This window comes from Balaenoptera physalus, assembly GCF_965194825.1.
Source record: "Balaenoptera physalus genome assembly, chromosome: 1".
Taxonomy (NCBI): domain Eukaryota; kingdom Metazoa; phylum Chordata; class Mammalia; order Artiodactyla; family Balaenopteridae; genus Balaenoptera; species Balaenoptera physalus.
The window spans coordinates 24,038,207-24,061,843 of record NC_138882.1 but is presented as its reverse complement, the minus strand read 5'-3'; the positions used below and the strand labels follow the sequence as shown (position 1 = coordinate 24,061,843).

General features: G+C 36.9%; 1 protein-coding gene across 19 annotated transcripts in view; it reads left to right on the top strand.

Moving 5' to 3' along the window:
* Positions 1-23,637, top strand: part of ENAH (ENAH actin regulator) — a 156,874-nt gene that overhangs the window by 96,906 nt on the left and 36,331 nt on the right. For 11 of the 19 annotated variants that reach the window (XM_082426189.1, XM_082426188.1, XM_082426186.1 and 8 more), the window contains 2 exons: positions 14,400-14,456; positions 19,295-19,379. In XM_082426189.1, the coding sequence (XP_082282315.1) occupies positions 14,400-14,456; positions 19,295-19,379 (142 nt within the window). The remainder of the gene's footprint in view (positions 1-14,399; positions 14,457-19,294; positions 19,380-23,637) is intronic. The other 8 variants (XM_082426185.1, XM_082426193.1, XM_082426177.1 and 5 more) reach the window with 1 other exon arrangement.

Genomic DNA, 23,637 nt, shown 5'->3' with positions numbered 1-23,637 from the left:
CCTTGAGTCCAGTGCTTCTCGCTCAGTGCAATTGTGCCCCCCAGGGGACACCTGGGAAAGTCTGAAGGTGATTTTGGTTGTCACAACTGGGAGGAGAGAGAGGGAATGTTACGGGCATCTAGTGAGTAGAGGTCGGGACCTTGCTAAACACTCTACGATGCACAGGACTCACACCCACAGCAAAGGTTTATCTGGCCCCAAAAGTCATTGCCTTGCTTGAGAAACCCTGCCTTAGAGCAAACCACGGATACTCATCTTTAGCAGGTAACAGGGCATTTACTACCCACCTGTAAACCTACAGACTTCCCGACTTCCACAGCTAATCCTGTGGCAGGAATGAAATAGACAGCGTGTGACCATCTGGTAGTATCTAGGTTTGCCCCTCAAGTTACACGGGACAGTGCTAGAGACTGACATTTTCTATATTGGAGGCCTTTGGCAAGCCGCCAGTTTTCTAACCTAAAAGTCTAAGCAGCATTATTACAATACACATAATAACACGACAACTCTGCTTTTATAGAGAGATTAGATGTGGGAAAGGAGCTTATCTGACATCAGAAGGAAATGCTCTAAACGCATCACATCTGCTGGTTTGACTGTCAAATCTTGACAGCTGGAGAGGTAGGAAGGTAGACAGGAGAGAACACACCAAAGTTACGGGCCTGCTGAGTCCTCGGGTCTAACCATAATACACTTCGTACTGCCCAGGGTCCAGGGATATGTTCTGACACCCTCTCAGTCACTTACGGTCCATAGACAGACCAAGTGTAAATTCACAATTACCAGCAAGTGTACCAAAATAAGGCAGAGTTAAGAAACTTAAATGAGAGCCCTACCTGGTCTTTTTCTTCTTCATCGACAGAATCACCTGATTTTGCTTTTTCAGGGTCTTCCTCAGGTTTCCGTTTGGCAGGGCTGTCACACACAGTAAGACCAACTGTTAGCTCAGCCAGACCCTAGACTTGCAGTGGGCACAAAACAACTTATACTCCTCCCTACCAAGAGTACCCTCTGTTTGGAAAGATTCAGGGCACGGACACCCTCTTCCCTCCAAGGAGAAGCCCTTTTTGCCAGGACATTAAAACAAGCCTCGAGCTTAATGTTTCTTTGGATGACAGGTTTAGAATACCACCGTTTTGCAAACCCTAAGAAATAATGGATCTAGACTTTGATCAACGGCTGCTAGAATCACCAAAGAGACATTACATGCCTCTGATGGACAGCCCCATACCGTCAATGAAGTAGCACAAAATAAAGCTGGAATCTGATCAAGACTCTAGACCTAACTACCAGTTGACGGAAAACTGGAGACAAGGGAACACATTCACCACCGAAACGATGCAGTCAGCCAGACCTAGAAGCTATTAGACAAAATACCTATTTTCTTTAAATAAATGGCAAGAAAATAAGGAATCTATCACTTCAAAGGCTTAAGGAACAAGTCAACCAAACTCTGTTACACAAGGGGAGGTATGAACACTGCTATATATTTGTTAGTAAGGAACTGTTACACTTTATAAGGCATGTTTTGTCTTCTTCAAAAGACTGTTTGCTAGATGTTAGCAATTATAGCAAAATATGAATAAAAAACTTGTCAGAGAAAGAGACCTTGTCAGCTAGAAATATCGTATTTGTGGATAAGATGACATGTCCGATTTGTTTCAAAGTAATCCAACTGGGGGGACATGGGTGTGTATGGAGTTGTAATCCATTTGGAATAATTTTCACTTGGAGCATATGGGGGTATAGATGAAACAACAGCCAGGAGCTGTTAACTGTTGATACTGGGTGATAGGTACACAGGGGTTCATTTTACTATCCTTGGTATTTTGTGTATGTACATTTGAAGTTTCCTATGCTAAGAGTAAAAATGGATGAGGTCTTCAGAAATGCTGTTCATGAATGTCTAAAAACAAAATATCAAAAGGAAAACCTAAGCAATGTGGAAGTCTGAATTACTAAGTTACATCCTACTAATTCTACATGTGTTTTACCAAAAACAGTTGGCCCCTAAAATGGGGGCTGTCCATTAATTATATACTGACCCCCTTGTGAAATGAGATGTGATGGTGGTCTGCCTGGTAGTTGGCCTTGTAATCCTGGGGCTACATGAGACTTCAGCTGCTTACAGAAAAGAAACAAAAAAGCCACTATGAATAAAGAGTTCACAGCCAAGGTACAGTTCTTCAGCATTAGCAAGCTGGTGCACAGACCAGGTTCTGAGGATTAAGTATCCTTCTCTTCTTATTCTAAGCAACCACCGTCTTCATAAAGTCATCAAATTAGCACCTGCCAGTGTGCTAGGCCATTTTAACACAAGCTCTTGTATGAAAGGCCCAACCCTGAGACGGACAAGGAAACAGAGCCTCTGCTTATTTCGTCAAATGATGAAGTGGCCAAGCACCTGACCTGAGCTCAAGTCCCAGGCTCTTATTTTTAAAAATTCCAGAAGAATTACTCTGACTACAAGCGGGGAAGGAGTCTAAGAATAAATGTTTAGCTTAAACAGGCATGTAACTTACAAGTCATAAATATCAGCAGCTCCTGTTTTCTTATACCTCATAAATTCAACCACATTTGGGGATCTAATGCTCTATAACTTGGTCGAAGACAAAAATTTAAAGTATATATCTAAGCTAGTTAGAAGTATACACAAGAGGGAATTCCACGGCGGTCCAGTGGTTAAGACTCGGCACTCTCACTGCCGAGGGCCTGGGTTCGATCCCTGGTTGGAGAACTAAGATCGTACAAGCCGAGCAACACAGCCACCCCCCAGCCCCCACCCCCCAAAAACTAAAATAAAAAAAAAGATACACAAAAAACAAGTACTGCCGGTGGAGCGGTTGTGTGTGAGGGGAACAGACAGACCCTATGGCACCAAGTCTGTCCTCCCCTTAGGCGGTACCGGACTCCAATGAGGTCAAACAAGTCAAGTGCTCTTACATTTTGTTTCTCCATCGGACTTGCTTCTCCTGGGCATGCAAAGTTTGGAAACAGGTTTGGGGGACTTCTCTTTCTCTGCTATTTCCACTCTGCGCTCCTCACCACTTGTCTGGCTCCCGTTTTCTAGACATCCATTCACTTCCCGACTGAAAGCATGAGCTCCGTTCTCCAGGGACAAATCTTTTCTGTTAAACTGTCTCTTTCCAAATCTTTGAGCCTCTGACTTGGCACTCCTTCCATTTGGAGAACTTTTTTGATAACTGCTTTCATCACAGAATGATCAACAAGTGGATTTTTTTCTTATATCCAAAACGACCAGAGTTCTGTTGCTTTCAAGGGCCTTTAGTAAAGCCTTTGTTCCTTCACTGGTGAGGCCACACTGCTGCAGGTCAAGTGCTCTAAGCCATAAATCCTCACTAAGAGATTCTGCCAAAGCACTTGCACCCAGGTCACCAATGAGCGTGCTGCAGTTCAGAGTGATGCGCCTCAAACCAGCCGTACAGTCAAGCTCAGGTCTCCTGGAACGAAGACTCTCCGCCCAGGTTTCTTCATGCCTTCTGGTAGTCTGATACTTTAAGATCTTGGCCATGTGATCTGCTCCCTGCCATGTCAGATTACACCCCGTGAAGTTTACTGTCTTAAGAGTGGTAGAGTTCCTAACAACTTGACAAATAACCCTCCAGACCACTACTGGACACAGGGAAGAAGTCGGCCGCGCTGTCGCAGCGCAGCTTCACCGGTCATCACGGCCCGAGTGCGGCCTCGGGGACGCTGGCTGTGGACACGATGCCCACACCCGCCTGGGGGCCCCGGCTCGCCTCCCGGCCCCTCGGGCACCCACCGCCCGGCGGCTGCGGCCCCGCAGCGTGCGCAGGAGCCGCGTCGCAGCCAGAAGACGCAGGGCCACGGGTCCCAGTTAGGCAGGCCCCTCCATGCCGCGCTCACTTTGGCGCCGGCCTCATCGCCCTGCGCGCCGGGGGGCTGCCGTTCCAACCGGCAGGCGGCCACGTGGGCCATACATACATTTTTAAATGTACCCTACAATCTTATTAATCTGGACTAAGATATATAAACAGCTCTCAAATATAGTTAATACAGTAGTAGTAATTTATAGTATTATTTACATGAATAGATGTTTGAGTCTCTAGAGTTTTGTTCTTAGGAAGCTATAACTTTTTCTGCTCCAAAGGGATACTATTCTTTTGGGAAATCAGCTTGAATTATATCTTTTCCCTCTTAAGTAGGTACTTTGGCCTCAGTTTGGGTAGTACAGCTTTATTTTCAAGTATCATAACACAGATAAGAGCTAGGTTTTCAGGACTCTCTGATATTTCCACATTGTCGATTAGTCCAGCAGTTATTTATTTCTCTGCCAATATTTATTTACCCTTTTATTCATTAAAGTATGAATTTGAACAAGTGTCATTTAAAACTTCCTGTAAGTATTTCTTGTGCATTTTATCTTCCTGTGAATAGTGATGCTATGGTCCCTGCAGCCGGCCTGTGGAGTCTTGACTTGCTTAAAAACAAATTCAGCATGAAGTCGTTGCCGGAAGAGATACAACCAGATTGCCTTTCTAGAGACGCCTCTCTGTTTTCTAGAGTCACCCCTCCCTTTAACAGTTCTCTTGTGCCCTGCCTTCTGATGCTTTTTGGTCATGAGGCTTGGGGAAATAACTTACCTTCACCTGAATTTCTTCACACTGGGAATTGGCTATGGACCAGACTTTTTCCTTGCCTTTTTTTTTTTTTTTAAATTTGTTTTTTGGCTGTGTTGGGTCTTCGTTGCTACACACAATCTTTCTCTAGTTGTGGCGAGGGGGGCTGCTCTTCGTTGTGGAGCATGGGCTCTCTTAGCGCGGGTTTCAGTAGTTGCGGCGTGTGGGCTCAGTAGTTGTGGTGCACGGGCTTAGTTGCTCCGCAGCATGTGGGATCTTTCTGGACCAGGGCTTGAACCCGTGTCCCCTGTATTGGCAGGCGGATTCTTAACGACTGTGCCACCAGAGAAGTCCCTTCTTTGCTTTTTAAAGAGTTGATTTTTTTTTTTTTCCTGGAAGCTTGTGGGATCTCAACCTTATAGTCCATTAAAAACTTCAGATATAGATTTCCTGGGTGTTCTGGGATTTTTTTATATTATGCTGAACAATGCTTTATAGGAACCCTCACTTACCCATCCACATAAAGGTGTTTTTTTAGTTGAAGACAGTTTTATTTCCCTGACTTTTGTTTAAATATTTCTGGTCTTGTATATATCTCCTGCTTCTTTATTATAAAATTATATACAGATTCATTCATTCTCATATTTATTCTCTCCTATTTGCATTATTTAGATGGATTGCTATATGTAAAGGTACTTATAACACATAGTAGACCTTTAGCGAGTTCTGATTAAGTTACATTGATTCTGTAAAACTCCTATTTAGTTAAATAAATTTATCAGTCACCTACAATGTGCCAAGTACCATGCTGGTTGCTGGTAATGGGAAGATGAGTATGGCACAGATACTACCTTTGAGCATCTTGAAGTCTAGTGAGGCAGACAGCTGACTCTAACGCAATATAAAGTAGTAACTCACAATAAATTGGAAGGATCTTAGGCTCTACCAGTTTTGGTATTTTACAGTGTGTTTCCTTCTGAGCTCTAGCTGGTATTGAAGTTTTCTTTTTCCCCTCCCCCTGTTTTGTTTTTAAATAACAATGTGTTACTGCTGCTTTGGTAGTTCATTTTTAGAGAATGAGTAGTAGAAGGCTAAGATTTAACGTGGAAAATGTCTAATGAAGAAAGTAAAATGACATAGGATACAGGTTGAACTAAAATATTACCAAGAATATCATTTAAAATACGATAATAAGTATTTTGTGCACAGTTTTCCAGAAGAAGTTGTTCTTTATCAGGTAACATCTATGGATTCTTAAGAGTGGGAATATGGCATTCCTAATTTAAAGTTTCCTTAATTTTTATAAGTTTGACCACATAGCTGATGGCTTTTTTCATTTTCTTTGTTTGTCTGAATATTTGATGTTTCCTCTAAATAACACACCCTCACGTTTGAATTGTCATATCAAATTTAGACCTACTAATTATGAGTCATATTTTTTAAAGAGTAGTGAAATAAAGATACATATTGTTATGTATATAATTACATTTCAGAGACTGAAGTTAATGATGTTTAGTTTGTAGAACAAGTTTATTTTTATGTACTTGCTGACAGCCCACACCAATAACTTTATTTATATTTAATTCTATTTTGTAAACCCCATATGAGGTAAACAAACCCAGTTTATCTAATTTATTATATATTCATCAAAACTATTCTTTTAATAAAATTTTACTTATTTTTGAGTTTCCAAAAGTAAATGTGGACATCTTTGTCATTTAAGTGTTAGGGTTGTCCGGGGTTGTTTTAGATAGAAGTTGCTTCTTGGTTTCGTTGATGAAGTATCACGAATTATTGTCCAGAGAAAATGAGAAGGGCAAGGGCAGTAGGGTTCCCAGGGAGAAGTAGACAGCTGTCCTGGTTTAACTAGGACAGGCCTGGTTTTCGATGAACCATCCTGAATGGATATGTATTCAGAATCATGACCTAAGAAATGCCTTTGATTTTTGTTTCCTCCTGAAAAATAACATGATGGCAAAGGAACCTTCCCAGACCAGCTCTAGTGTTTGGAAGGGACATCCAGGTGCTGGCTCTGCAGTCCTTCCAGACACTTGGGGTCATGCTGGTATTATTAATCGAGACACTTCTTTCATTGTGTACATCCAATTCTCTCGTCAGAACCTAGAGCCAGTTGGAGCTCCACCTGACAAGAACTGCTCTGGGCAGTAGAACTTGGATTTCCAGCACAGCATTTTGTTTTTCTAGTGAAAAAATTTTTTCTGATTAAAAAGTTGTATGCTTATTATAAAAGTTTAAGCAGTACAGAAAATCATAATGAAGAAAGTAAAAATATCTAAAGTCCCACCATCCACGCAGTGGTTAAGAATCCACCTGCCAATGCAGGGGACATGGGTTCAAGCCCTGGTCCTGGAAGATCGCACATGCCACGGAGCAACTAAGCCTGTGCACCACAACTACTGAGCCTGCATGCCACAACTACTGAAGCCCGCATGCCTAGAGCCCATGATCTGCAGCAAGAGAAACCGCCACAATGAGAAGTCTGCACACCACAAGGAAGAGTAGTAGCCCCCGCTAGCCACAACTAGAGAAAGCCCGTGCACGGCAACAAAGACCCAACGCAGCCATAAATAAATAGATAGATTAGATAGATAGATAGATAGATAGATAGATAGATAGATAGATAGATAGATAGATAGATAGATTTAAAAAATGTTTAAAGAAAATTCCACCATCCAGAGGTAATCACCTTTAATATTTTCCGTAATAGAAAAGAAATAGGCACTGGGATATTTTTCAGCTTTATGTTATAAACAATTCTAAGATGAAGAATACAAGCATGACATGGCACTTTTTGTTTTCCTTAATAGCTTTACTGTACCATACAGTTTACCCATTTAAAGTACACAATTCAGTGGTTCTTAGTATATTCATAGAATTGGGCAACTATCCCCACAATCAGTTTTAGAACATCTTCATCACATGGGAAAGAAACCCTGTGCCCCTAAGTCACTATCACCACCCCTACTCTTACCCCACCCCCATTCCTTCATACCTACCAGCTCCTGGCAGCCACTAATCTGCTTTCTGTCTCTATGGATTTGCCTGTTCTGTACATTTCATGTAAATGGAATCATACAATATGTGTGTGATCTTTTGTGACTGGCTTCTTAGCATAATTTTTTCAAGGTTCATATATTTTGTAGCAGGTATCATGTATGGCAGTTTGAAAAGTAAGTCATCATAAGAAAGCATGTATTCATGTATCTAGGCATACTCTCTAAGTTTTAACAATTGACTTTCTTATTTTCACAATTGATGTTTGTGTGTTAAAGTTGTAGGAGTATGGTATACAGTGAAAGTAATGACTAGTACTTAGTATTTTTTTTAAATAAGGAGGTTACAACCAAAGCAGAAAGGCCTCCTCATATTCTTTAGTTTAAAAAACTCAACATTTAAAAACTTGGTAAATTGTGAAAGTAGAATTGTGTAGTAGTTTTCTTTGCCAAATTGAATGTAAATAGAGATGAATGCTTGGCCATTTGTGAAATCTCTGAAGTTTATTCTCTTGGTCCCCAGGCTCAGTTTTCTTGCCCAGCATTGTCCTCCCTTCATTTTTTTCCCACATCCCAGAGCATTACCTTAGAACTGCATACTTTTTTGGTTCTCTTAATTCTTTTTCTCTTACAAAAGTAGGAAAGAACAGACATGGTCTTTGAAAATTTCTGTATTATACTTTTAGAATGAAAACACTTTTTTGGTTAAAAGAATTTCAGCTCTTTACATGTGGATGAGGAAGCAAAATTGCATGCGTTTCCTTAAAAATGATCTGAGGTGGTCTCATCTCATTGGATTGCCCACCACCCCCAAATGAGCCTGGCCCATGGAATTGGGTGCCTTTATCATCCCCCCCGCCCCAAACTTTCATTTTGTAGGATGTCACACATCTATTTTCTCTCTGTCTCCCACTTTCTTTCTTGTCTGAATATAAGTTTGTACCACTTTGCCTAATTTTAATGTATGAAAACTTTTCTCCTAAGTCTTTAGACAGATTCTTCATATTTCTTAGAAAATTTGGTATTACCCAATTTCATACTTATTAGTATGCTTAGCTTATTATCTCCTTTCAAATTTTTTGAAGTGGATAACTGGGAAAAAACATATATAATTATAAAACTAGAAATAGGAAATAAGAATTCTGAGTGAAGGAGGGAGAAATAATTATATTAGTTGTCTGGGGGCTAATAGTAACTCCAGTTGAGTGTTGACTGCCAGAAAGTTCTAATTAGTACAAAAAGGAAGCATACTAGTTGACCAAGAGAAGAATATCACAGGCAGAAGGCATGTGCATGTGTAAAAAAGGCCCTGCAGCAGGAGGAGCATATAGCTCATTTGAAAATCTGGAAGACCAATGTACCTGGAGTGTAGAGAGAAACAAAGTATGAATTGGATGAGTTAGGCCACAGCCACATCATGGGGAGAAAGCACCGGAGTTTGCTATTTATCTTAAGATCAGTGGGAAGATATTGAAGAGATTTTACTAAGGGAGGTGATTTGATCTGGTTTAGTGATTAAAGTATCATTGGCTGCTGTGGGGAATGGGAGAGGTACAACATCAGAATGGACAGTTTATTTAATAGTCTAGGCTGGTGGTCCCTTAATTTTTTTTTTTAATTTATTTATTTTATTTATTTGTTTTTGGCTGCGTTGGGTCTTCGTTGCTGTGCACGGGCTTTCTCTAGTTGTGGCGAGCGGGGGCTACTCTTTTGTTGCAGTGCGCGGGCTTCTCATTGCGGTGGCTTCTCTTGTTGCGGAGCACGGGCTCTAGGCCCGCGGGTTTCAGTAGTTGTGGCACGTAAGCTCAGTAGTTGTGGCTCACGGGGTCTAGAGCGCAGGCTCAGTAGTTGTGGCGCACGGGCTTAGTTGCTCCGCGGCATGTGGGATCTTCCCGGCCCAGGGCTCAAACCCGTGTCCTCTGCATTGGCAGGCGGATTCTTAACCACTGCGCCACCAGGGAAGCCCGGTCCCTTAATTTTTGAGCTTATCTCCTAATGCACGTGTATTTATAGCTTAGGTATATGTTTGGCGTTGACATATTGCATACATTGTAAAACATGAAAAAATAGAACTGTAAGAAGGATGAGAAAAAAATTAACAGAAATGGAAGTACTACTATGTTCTTTCCTACCCCAGGGTATGTTTAGCATTCTGGGATATATGAATCCCACTTTGAAAACCAAGAGATCATGGAACATGAAGAGTGACAGTGGAGGTAGTTTGGAGAACAATGAGGAGATTGCATTAACAGGACTTGGAAATAGGTTAAATAGTAGTAATGGAAGGGCCCTAGACATCTGGTTTGCATAACATAGATAACAGCGCTGGTTAGAGAGTTAACAGATACTCTAGTAATAAGCTAATCATCTTTGTTAAAGTGCATTCTACCTGAATGTGGTGTTTTCTCTGAGCATATATGTACCTAATAGTGCCTTAGTATTGAAATAGAAGGGGGTGGGGATGGTGAGGGGATTTGATCTATGCTCATGAGGAAGAAGCAGAGAAATGAATGTGGGACACGGGTTACTCTTACCTTTAGAAGTGTTAGGATATGGCAGGATTGGTAAGTTATAAACCCCTCAACTTCTAGTTGACTCTTTCAGTTTCTTTAGCTGGAGACAGTCACTCATTCCACATCTAAAAGTAAATGGCTTACAAAACAGATGTTGGACTGGTGCTATTGCCAGTCAAGCCTAATCAATTATCAACAATTTATCAACTGTTAGCAGCCATTTTCATTCTTGCTTAGCAGGGAATAAAATGCATTTGAGGCCCTAAGTTGGGGGAGAACTAAAGAAATGAAGAGGGGCGGGGAAACCCAGTCATATAAATAGTTTTGCTTAAGATTCAGTAATGAAAAAAAAAAAAAAGAGCAGTTCTATATGATATTTTTTTCACATGTGGCTATAGATGCATGATACCTCATTTTTTGAGATATATAACAATCTTCCTTTATTAGAAACTGCATATATTTTAAAACAAAATTTGAAATTCTTTTGAAAATGTTTTAAAATGCCACTTTAAAATTATCATCACTTTGAATAAAATTTACTATTTGTAATTCTCATGTCTTTTAGCACAGTGCCCTGCAAATATGGTACCTTTTTCCTCCCAGTTTTTTTGAGGTATAATTGACAAATAAAATGGTAAGATGTTTAAAGTGTACACGGTGATGATTTGATACACATATAAATTGTGACAGGATTTCTTCCATCTGGTTAATTAACACATCTATCACATATTTATTTTTTTTGTTTGGTTGATTGGTTGTTTTGTTTTGGTGAGAACATTTATGTTCTATTCTCTTAACATATTTCAATTATACAGTACAGTGTTATCAACTATGTTTTCAACCGTGTTTTACATTAGATCTTCAGTCTTTATTCATTTTGTAACTGAAAATGTGTACCCTTTTACCAGCCTCTCTCTCTTTCCCTCACCCCCCAGCCCCTGGCAACCACTCTCTGTTTCTGTGAGTTTAGCTTTTTTAGGTTCCACATCCAGGTGATTCCATGCAGTCTTTGTTTTTTCTCTGTCTGGCTTATTTCATTTAGCATAATGCCCTCAAGGTCCATCCATATTGCTGCTAACAGGATTTCCTTTTTCCTATGGCTGAATAATATTGCAGTGTGTGTATATATATATACTGCATCTTCTTTATCTGTTGATGGACACTTAGTTGTTTCATATCTTGACTATTGTGAATAATGCTTCACTGAACATGGGAATGCAGATATTTCTTCAATATCCTGTTCTCAGTTTCTTTGGGTATATACCCAGAAGTGGGATTGATGGATCATATGGTAGTTCTATTTTTAATTTTTTGAGGAGTATCTGTACTGTTTTCCATAGTGGTTGCACCAGTTTATACCCCATGGTATCTATTTTTGAACACAGGCAACCATACCACTGCAGTGTCTTCTTCCATTCTATTCTATATACCTTAGAACAAACAAAAACACATTTGCTTTCATGCCTTCTCAAAAATGGTTATAGTAGAACTTTGCAATCATGAGGATAATACCTGGGGCCCTAATGATGGTCAGAAGTATGATCACTGCTAATTTGCATGCTATGCTGTGCTCACTCAACAGACCAGCTTTCCAGAGAGTACAAATCAAATTAAAACCAGCTGTAAGCAAACATTATCTCATTTAATCCTCAGAAAAAATGCTGAGCTGGGTAGTTTCCTCATTACAAATTTCTTTGAGATTAACTCCTGGTAGTGGAGACCTCTAATGTTAAAAATGTGAACACTAAGGGTCTACTATAGTAATTATATATTGCAATAAAATACAGTAATACCAATCAAATGACAGCCTGTCATTTTCTCCTACTAATATCTCACCCAAGGTTTGTGTATTTCCTTGCTTGTACAAAATGCCTAATGCTAAAGGATGTTAAAAGGCGGGGAAAAGCCTGAGGGATAGCTGTTTTACAAACTATATTAGAAATAAATGAACAACCATGACAAGACTATTTCAAGGTCAGAGTAGCTCGTAAGGATGGTCTTTTTTCTTTTCTAGAAGTCTAATATAGATGTTAAGTTTTGATTGTTTGATGCATCTTAACCGCTTTAGTTAACCTCTTTAGTTCATGCTTTCCTTTAGGGTGCATCCTTATTTCTCTTAGCCGTAAGCCTATTTTAATACACTGATTTAAAGAGAAGTGTCTTTTTTTTTTTAATTGAATTTACTCAATCTGTACACTGAACATTCTTTTCCCATATTCCACCCTCCTCCCTCAACTGAGTGAAGAAAGAGTTAACAGCATCAGTATTAAGCAGGGAGTGCTGTTAGCCTTATGCATATGATGGAATGAATAATTTAGTATCTTCGGGAAATGCAAACTGCAGTAGAACTCAAGCAACCTTATCAGAATTTAGATAAGTATTTTACGGGATGGTATGAAGTAAAAGTCAGCAGAAAGAATATGTTTAAAGATACCAAGTGCAAGAATGTTGCATAATAGTTTAAACTGTGAGAAGATTGGGGATTTGGGGTCTTATGTGGTAGTAATGTTTTACCTGAATTCTGAGGATTGTCAGATGACTTTTTACCAAAATGATCGGTAATGGAATGTGGCAGTTTCTTTGCTGTCAGAGACGAGATAATTTCTCAGGTTTTTCCTGTAAGTTTTTAATATTTTCCGTATTTTTTTTTCCTCCTTTAAATATGAATGAAAGGAACTGAAGGGTAAAACCTGAAGACTAGGCATGTTTATTTAATAAAGGCTTTATAGAAGTAGTCATTTACAAACATCGGTAAGACAGATTTTTTTAAAAGTTTAAACAAAATATAATTATTGAAAATCTTCTAAATGGTTTATCATCTTTGGCATGATCTGATTAGGCTAGTAGACATTTTATATGTATGCCTGTGGTCTTTTTTATGTCATTACTGTAAATATTGTGCATGCGACTTTAATAATAATTGATTAAGTGGGTGGAAGTACTTAGGAAAGGTGACATTCAACAATCTTATTTATTTTGTGTTTGAAAATATCTGCTGTATTTAATATCTTTAAAACAAGGCTTAAACATAATTGGATTATATTAAATCTAATTTCTAAAAAACAATAAAAAATTCTCCTATTTAAGATTTATTACCATTTTCAGGTGTGCATTCTTTAAATATAAATTGGTTTGGTTCTGATTCTATGCAAACTTTTAGTTAGCATAAATTGTATTATTTAAGAATACAGTTTTAAGGGAAATCTAAATTACTGTCTTGTTTGCCTTTATGTAGTCTTTCTTAAGTCAATATATTTTTAACTTGTTTATTGTTTCTTGATTAATACTAGTGGAAAGAGAAAATCTTTCCTATGCTGAAAAGAATTTCTGTAGTATTTTATTTATAGAAAAGTACTGATGTAAAGTTTTGAATGTCACTAATGTAAAACTAAAAGAAATTTAATTTTTGTTTTTCCCACCCGTTTTGAGTGTCACCTTGCTTTTGTAAAAGCCTTTCCCCTTTTCATAAATTATCATCTCCTTCTCATTGAATTTTTTCACTTAAAGAGAATTTACCTCATTAATACTTAAGGTAAATTTTAGTATAGGCAACCTAAATATTAAATGGCTTTTTGAGGTGGCCACGCATTTTTTAACAAGATTTTGTCAAATTCGTATGCATATATACATATTGAAGAAAAAAGGAAAATAAAATGTGGCTTGATAAAACAATGAATAGTTTTGCTGTTTTTCAAAGATGAAAAATGAAGATATTCTTATTTGACATCAATGAATATATAACACTTTAATTGCTGGAGGCTGTGTAAAATGGCTTTGGTCTTCAACTAGTAGAGATGAGTTCATCTCATGTTAAGCTAATTTAAGCATTTCCCTTAAATTTTTTTCAGCTGCAAATTCTTTTAAATGAGCAATACTAAAAGAGGGTAGCTATCATGGAATTAACTAATGGCCATAGATCTGACTTCCTGTATCTCAGGTCCACTTACTTTTTAAGATAATTGTAAAATGCAAATCGATTGCATTCTCTGATTGTATAACTCAGGAAATAATTAAGCTATTAAGTGCATCATTTGGTCTGTGGCTTATTATAGGGTTTTTTCCACAAATAAGATTACACATAAAAATTTTTAACAAGTTTATGTTAAAGAGGATACGTTTTTATTAAATTACAGAGTTTCCAGAATGAGGATCTAGCTAGGACGTATGTGTAATACGTTTTGAACCTTTCAAAGCACCTTTTAGTTTATGTGAAGTTCTTCAGATGGCCCCGTTGTCCTTTGAAGCTTCTAACACCAAGGTGTCTGTTGCAGCCCAGAGCAAAGTTACTGCTACCCAGGACAGCACTAATTTGCGATGTATTTTCTGTGGTAAGCAACATTATGTTTACATTACTTTTTCAAGCTGTGGTACATACTCCTTGCGCATTTCCATAACTTTTGTTTCCTTAGGCCATGGTCTGGTTTGTGGTATTTGGGATACACAGCAAGCTACTGTTTTATGTTGTGATATTTGTTGTGGTTCATGTAGGTGATTTGGTCAGCTTTTGAGTTGGCTTCTTAGTAAGGATTTAGTTAGAATTAGGATCTCAGAACTAATTCTTGTTCACTTCTTCCAACATGAATGAGAGAGGTTTTTGTTTGTTTGTTCGTTTTTGTTTTTAACTATTTTGTTTGAGAGCAGTCTTTTAAATTAGAATTTAAGGGGAAAAGTTATATTCATCTTAATATGATTTGGGGAATATAAATGTGATTTATTGGAAGGGAGCTTTTGCTTAACTTGAATTAATTTTCAGGTGTACATGTTGTAAGGCAGATGTGAGCTCTTATTAATAGGTTGATTTCTGATTGACAGCCTCCTTTATTCAGTAGGTTAGATATCTGTGGCTTAGGAGTGAATTTAGGCTTATAGAGTGTTTTCTTTCACTCTCACGCTCATATACACACGTGTGCACATATATGTGTCGTTTGCATGGACAAGCCGGTTATGTCACTTAACCATTCCACATTACAGTTAATCAGGTACATGCATATCCTTCTCCTTACACTAGGATGTATCTATATATGTACACATATACACAACACACACACATCTGAATTCTTTTTATTCTCATTTGATCCTAAAACTTTCTGATTTGAAAACCCAAGTTCAAAAAGTGACTTTTAAATCTTAGAGCCTTTTTTTTTTTTTTTTTTTTAAACTCGTATATATACCTTTTTGACGACTGTATAGCTTGGCTGGCCAGATTGTTTTATGAGAGATAAAATGATATATGCTACTAAAATTTTATATAAACAATTCAGCTGTGTATATGTACTTTATCCATGTGAATCAGAGTTTTTGATATGATCCTTCAGTATTACTAATATTGTTTCTTTACCTATAAAGAGAATTGTTTTAAGATTGATATACTTGCTGGTTTAGGCAAAGAAGCATGTGTCATACATTTCCAAAAATGAAAATTCTAATGCATTTCTTAATCACCTGCGGTTTTATTTTACGATCTCTCCAGGTGACAGTTACAGCAGTGAGCCTGTTGTGCGGCTCCTTATAAACTCTCCACTCCTTCTCAGTTTCCTTAATTAATCGTTACAGATTAAGTGATTAATTAGTAACTTTTAGTTCTGATTTTTCTGCCTCCTCCTGGGGGTTCTTCCAGGCGGTCTTTTGAACTAGCCATGAGTGATTGTTTGTGTTTGTGTTATTAGGACTCTTTTTAGCTCTTTTTGAAAACCTACTTGATGTTCTATACTTCGCTACTTAATATGTGGAGTTCCACATGCAGAATAATAGAGTTTACCCAACTGCAGAGAAAAGATTGATTTGGCCTTCATAAAGGTGAATTTTTTAAGTTGTAAAATAATGTGTTAAAAAGCAGTTTCCCCCAGTAGTATGTTTAATTGATTTAACTGTGTACAAACAATATAATTACCACATTGCTAAGTTTAAACTTGATTGTATTGTGTATAATAACACCTATTTGTCTTTTAGTCCTGTGTTTTAAATAGTCTGTGGCTAAGTGTGAAACTAGGTCTGTGAAAATTAAAATGTGACAATAAGTGAAATATGCTTTAGCCAAAACTCAGTATTGAAGTCAAGACTGAACTGCCATTCATTCCTGGTTTAGAGAGACATTCTATTCTGATTTCCATCATTTATAAGATACCATATCAGTGACATGGACACATTTTCTTTATTAGAAACGTGTGATTTACATACTTTGCTATATGAATTCTAGCCAGGACAAATTAAGACCAACCATTGTCTTTGGCTGCGGTAATAGAACAGAGAAAACTAACCCTCATGTAGCTACTGTTCTTTATGATACAATAGTAGGAACAAAGCAGGTTCAGTTGTCCCTTCTCCTTTTTTCCCCCAAAAGAGCTGTTAAGCACCCTGTGATGCTTATAAAATACTGTTACTTACCCACTGGTTAGGAAAGTACCTTTTTTGCATTCTCTGAGAACACAAATACTCATGTAGGCATATGACCTATGTGAAGTAACTAATAGTTATATTCCAGAAAATACAGTGGCAGCTGACAGCCTTGCCTAATCTTAATTGCTGCTTCATGTTGTGTGTGGTGCCTTTGGTGTAATTTAACAATTGTATAACCCAGTAGAATGTCTGACAAGAATGAAGAATATAATTGAGTACCTGAAGTTCATAATTTACCTAAGACACTTTTATTTAATGCTCACAGTATATTTATATTATTTCTTAAATGCACATGAATTTCAATGTGCTTGTTATTGTTAGTTGACAACATTGATGAAGAAGAAACAAACGAAATAACCAGGTTAAATATGGATGTGAGAAAATGCCAGGGGAAGGCGTCCTCTCTTCTGCCCCCCAGTTAAAGAAGGTGTTTGGGAAGACAAATAACCCACTATCACCAAGAACCATGTAGAAAAGAATTTTAAGAGTTGTTCAGTTGTTCTTGGATTCCTCCCATTTTAAAAGGATCTTCCTTGTAGTAAACTATTTTTCTAATTAATAATATCAGCCAGAAAATATTGCCCACATTTTAAAAACCTCCTTTTAAAACAAGCTTGCTGAGTAAACTTTTAAATTAAAAAAAAATCCAAAATAGTTTTTACAAATTGCTAAAAGAAACCTTTCTCACATTCAGATTTTTTTGTGAGTTATATCAAACTTTGGACAGTTTAATTAAAACACCTTTAAATAAAATCAGTAGGATTGAGTTGAAATTTTGACATCTTTCTCTTGAATTTATGTATTTGAGTTAAAACTTCCATCAAGAGATTTTAATTGGTGAATTTAATCTATTAATATTATTGTTGAGCTACAGTGCCTGATGTAGATGTGAATTAGTAGGATCGAATTCTTTGGGATTGATGCCAAACAAATCTACCTACTGACATTCACTGCTTAATTATTTGAGTAGCATGAAGTTTTAACTTAAGTACACAAACATTGTTTTTAAAACTAGTTAAACCATGATGGTCTTGTGAGTTGCCCATGCTAAATGCTCACATTTAATATTTTTTGATAAATATAACTTTGGAAAATACTCCCCCAAATAGTTTATATTTTCTCACACTTACCCTCCCACCTTGTATGTCCCCCTCCTCTACCAGAAGAGACAAGTAAAGTACTAAACATTAGGGTATGGCTTAATATGACAGTCTATTTTTATATCATTATGTTAATATCCGAAAGAAAGAAAGAATTCCAGTCTGTCTCCTAGACACATTACATATTTTCATTTATGCAAACATTTAAGTGCACTTTTAATTTTAAAAGCTTTATTTTATTTTTTTTGCTGTTACTGATTACATGGGATTAATATATTTTTATATTTCCTCTATGTGGCTCTTAAAATAGCAGAGTCTTTTAGGAAATCTAATGAAATATCACTGCAGTTGTCATCTAATTTGTCTTTAGAGGACAAATTAAATGATTAATCTAAAAACGTGTAAAGAGATGAGGAGAAAAATTAGTAGGTAAGTTCAGATCAAATTATTTGTTTTTTTACACTTGGGATATAAAAGTACTGTATTATATTCTAATGAACCTTATCCTTCTCTTTGTGAAATCTTCTCCACTAGTATGAAATACTTTGTGCTTTTAACTTGTAGATTACAAGAGTTTGCTTTAGCACATAGAAGTATTTATTTATTAATTGTTTTTTATACTAGTGGTCTACAAAACACTTTCAAACTGTCTGCTAGGGGCCTTTGCTGGCACACTAGAATTCACAAATATGTGCAGCATATCATTACTCATATATTTCTCTCCAAGAGTGGAAGATAACTACTGTTTCTTTATTCTCTTGTTTACTGGATTAGGTTTCAAGATTGTTCTGTTGTAACCATAGGCATTGTATATTAGGTCCAGTATTTTATTTATCTCATTTTATGACACACAATTTTTATATCCAGTGACATTAAAATGTCCCATTATTTAGTGGCCTTCTTTATGAGATGCTAAAAATGGGTCTGCATTTTATACGATGTGGGAATGAATGGTCATTAGTTTCTCATGACAGAACCATGTTGGTTTGAACGCAGGTTTTTTTTGTTTTGTTTTGTTTTTACCCCAAATGAAAAGTTATTATGATTACCTGTGTTACATTAAAAATTCAGAGAAGTAGGTTAATTATATATGGAAGTTTAGCAAATGTTTGTTTTCACCAGTGCTGGAAATGCCAGGCCATTAAATAAGAATGGCAACTTAAAGTGGGCAAATTTGATAAATGCATTAGCATGCATCAGTCTAGTAATAAGGTTCTCATGCTCTCTCTCTCCTGTTTTTCATTTCCAGTGTTCTATTTAGGTGAGTTTTTTGAATTCTGATTTTTCATTTAAGTTCTCCCTCTCCACTTCATGAATAAGTACCCCAAAGAGAATGTCTCATTGTCTTAGAAACGTCAAGCTTAGGTGCCTATTCAGATGCTCATTGAACACTTGTTTTACTCAAGCTCTTCATATATAAATGTTTATTTTTCCTTTATTGTTGATGTTTTCCATTTGTTTCAAGTAAGCCTTCTGGAGATAATGACAGTATTATGTTGCAGTCTTTCATTTGCTGTGTGTTATATGAAGCTTATATTTTATTTTGCTAAACAAAAAGAAGATACATTTGTAAATATGTGATGGTTTTATGTTATTCTCATGATTTTATCTCCTCTATCCAGTGCAATATAAAGATAATGTTCATCTATAATGTTTCCCTCCCTTTTTAGGGCCGACATTGCCTAGACAAAATTCACAACTACCTGCCCAAGTTCAGAATGGCCCATCACAAGAAGAATTGGAAATTCAAAGAAGGTAAATTCACAAGTTATTTGCACCTTTCCTTTCTACTACGGAAGACCAATCTGTGAACATATGATATTGAAAGTAGATTATGTCTCATCAGCCATTTGGAAGTCTGAACTTTTATTGTTACATTAAGTTTTAGAATCACTGTTAATAATCAAGCAGATTCTTAATAGGCTGGACAAAAGATGTTATAAAATTTCATATATGCTTTTTTGGTAAAAATCATACTTGTGAATTTAAAATATTTTAAATACTCTTAACAGCATACAAAATGTCTTTACACTTCAAGCAGTCTTATTTTTATAGCATTTAAATTAATCTGTGATCATGATGCCTGTCACATGACTGGAAAGTTGAAATAGTGTTGGCTGTTTGTATAAGGCATTGAATATTGAACAGGAATAGTAATGGAATACAGAATCATTCTGTTTATGATTAAACTGTGATTGAATGAAATCAATAACATCTTCATTATCTCAATGCAGTTTAGAAATACATTTGAAATTATAATACAGCCTCATTTAGGGGTAGTTTTTTCTGAATTAACCCAGAGTCTCTAAATTAGAGGCTACTTTTTAACAAAATAGTTTTGTAAAATTCAGTCACATTCAGTAACTAAAATTGAGCTAGTCAAACCAGGTGCCCCATTTTAAACAAATTAAAACTTTTTAGAGATGTTGATACTGCTTTTTGTTACTAGTAGGGCACCCTGTTTTGTTCTGGGGAATTGATAACCATCTTATAGATGGAATTTTCCAATTGAGAGGCATTTGCTCCATGGCAAGCCAGCAATTTTTCTTGTCACTTTTGATTTGGACCTCATATTTGAAATGTTCTTTATATTCTTTATGTTGTCTTAATATATGTGTCATGTTTCCCTGACAGATGGTCAAAGGAATCTCTTGCTATGGTTCTGTGTTGGTTGCTTTGCTGTGTAACTACTTAGCTCTTGAGGAAGGCCCTCCAGGATCTCTTTAAAATGAATTTCGTTTTTGCCACAGTCTATATATTTAGTTAGATCACTCTGGAACTAGCCTCCAAATTTGGTGAAACTCTTTTTCTGCTCTTTAGAGTGATGCTGTAACAGATATAAATAAAATTAAGTTTCTGTAGAAATAAGGGAAGTTTAAGGAATATAATCATTTATTTCAGTTCCATATTGAAAGTTTTAAACATACTAGAATAATTCCAAGAGTTAGAAATTGTATGCTGTCTCTCACACACCAAACAGAAAAGTAATTAATAAAAAATGATCATAGTTTTATTGAGAGTAACACATTTGTAGAAGACTAGGAAGAACCAGGAGAAAACCCTGAACATAAGAGATCATCTCTGGTAATACCGAGCAGGCAAGCAAGTAATCCCAGACACACTTGCTGGCGTCCAGGACAGCACAGAATACAAACAGAAGTCTTCTGCTGGTACTGCTGCCTTGTCAAGGGTCACAGGTGGGTCATCTGCTTCACAGAGGGTTGTCAAGAACTTGCAGCATGCAGTTTGAGTTAAAAACGAGTACTGAGTGAATTTTTAGTAATTGTTAGGAGAACGCCATGCCCTCACGTATGTTCTTTCTCATTTCAAAGTGTTCATCTGGACTTGAGGTTTTTCTCTTTGTATGTAAGTAGATACTTAAGGGTTTGAAAATTGAAGATGTTTATATTACTTATTTGTTTAGTTGAAGACTTTAACTCAGTCATTTTGAAGAGTGGAATCCGAATTTCTGAAAAATTGGTATGAATTTTAAATTATTTTCTGTCCGTAGTCATGCACAGACTCTTCTTTCTTCTTCCACTTGACACCAACCAATTTCCTTCTCTCTCATTATTAATTTCATCTCCATTCCTTTTCTTTATGCTTCACCCCATTTCCTTTTTTTATGTTCTTTTTTGTTGTTGTTGTTTTGTGGGGTTTTTTTGGCTGCATTAGGTCTTCGTTGCTGTGTGCGGGCTTTCTCTAGTTGTGTCGAATGGGGGCTCCTCTTCGTTGCGGTGTGCGGGCTTCTCATTGTGGTGGCTTCTCTTGTTGCGGAGCACGGGCTCTAGGCGCGCGGGCTTCAGTAGTTGTGGCATGCGGGCTCAGCAGTTGTGGCTCGCGGGCTCTAGAGCGCCGGCTCAGTAGTTGTGGCACATGGGCTTAGGTGCTTCGCAGCATGTGGGATCTTCCCAGGCCAGGGCTCGAACCCGTGTCCCCTGCATTGGCAGGGGGATTCTTAACCACTGTGCCACCAGGGGAGTCCCACCCCATTTCCATTTTAATCTCATGAAATCTGCTTTGTGTTCACAAATCTACTGGATGTGCTGTTTCCATCACTGACTTATTCTAGTTTAAATGTCTTCTCTTGGTCTACATATTCCACTTCTATCTCTTCCTTTTGATGCTTTAGAGTATCTTTTTTGCTAACTCTTCTCCTTTTCTGTACCTCTTCCTTTTCTTATATAAGGCTTTATACTTAGCTATCTCTTTTTTATTTCTGCACACAGTGTAACCTTTGAAAAGTTGATGATTTGGTTGGATCTTATAGTTTTCTTTTAACTTCTGTGCTAATGGCTTCAAAATCTACAGCTCCTGATTATCCAATGGAGAGCCAGACCCATATTTCCAGATGAATGGAGTAGTGTCATGGGTCCTTTTGAGAATTTAGTAGAAGTAGTGAACTACTGCCGTCTTCCATCTAGTCCCCCCACCCCACCCAACCTAACCCTTCAGATATGTGCGTGTGATTTTACACATGTGCACGCATGTGTGCCCTTACATGGTCCAGAGGATCACAGACCCCCTTAATTCCAACAGTGGATCCTCAATGAGAATTCCTATTTTAGAGCTCATCCATTTGGGTATCCTACTGATGCCTCAGTTTAAACCCTTATGATTTCATTTTTAATGTACATTCCTTCTTCTCTCTAATATTTCTCCCAAAATTTCAGCTTAGAAAGTCTATAATTATCTTCATTCACAATATCTATTCAAGTACATTTTGTTATTTCTTTCTCTGAAAGCCTTTTGGATTTACTGTCCTGACATTCTAATTACTAATAGCTTTCTCCAGTATTTATTCTCTTGTATACTGCTGTAGTTTTCTGACTTCCTAGTTTTTCTGTCTTTAAGCTAGATCCCTTTCACTTATTCCTACTTTATTACTGCCAGATTATTTTTTCTTAAACTTTTTTGCACAAACAGTGCAGGAGGGTCTAAAAAGAGGGAGGGTGATCTGCTGCACACTTGTGCCTTCCCCTCATGTTAATCATGAGACTTAATCACTTTTAACCATTTCTACTTTTAGTACTTTTGATGAGTTCTTCTATAGTAATATATAATGTGTTTATATTTCTGTTTCTTGATTAGTCACATTACAGATAGTACCTATTGACTCTACACTATGAAAAATTGAAGAATTCTTCACTTCCCCTGCCAATTATGAGTAGTTATTATTTTTAGTTCTTCTAACCTTAGTATCTCTTAACTCTTCACTCTGTAAGAGGAATGCAGTAGTTCTGCACATCTCCCTGTCCCCTTTTCTTCCATTCTACCACCTAGTTTTGATAGACACATCATTTTTTTAATTTTATTTTTTTATTTTCAAGGTTTATACATTTGCAGTTTTTCTATTACTGTCATTAAATCTTTGTCTTTATGTTAGTAGGTGATCTTTTTTCCCCCTTCCTAGAATCCTTTTAAACCTTCTTATTAACATGGTAGTCTGAGTTTTCACAAAGATGTGATATGTTTTTGGTTTTGGGGTCCCCCCCCATTTATTAAGCTCAGTACTCAATGGACTTTTTCCATTTGAAGACTTACCAAAACTCCTAGATTTTTTTTTTTTTTTTTTAATTTTATTTCTTTAGCCATTTCCTTCTCTCTGTTTCTTCTGTTCTCTTTCTGGGGAGCTCCTGCTGATCAAATGCTGGGCCTCCTGGGTTATTTCCTTATGATGCTTATCTTTTCTCATTTTCTGCCTCTGTTTCTGTGTTCTGTATTCTTGATGATATTTTTAACCATACGTTCTAGACCAGCATTACCTAGTAGAAATATAAGCTACATATTTAATTAAAATTTTTCTAGTAGCCATACTAGCAAAAGTAAAAAGAAACAGGTGAAATTAATTTTAATAACATAAAATATGTTGTTAAATAAAATATTTAACCCATTATAACAGAAATATTATCATTTCAAAAAGAAATAAGTATAGAAATTAAGATATTTTACATTCTGTTGGTCATACTGAGTCCTCCAAGTTCAGTCTGTATTTCTTACACTTACAGCACGT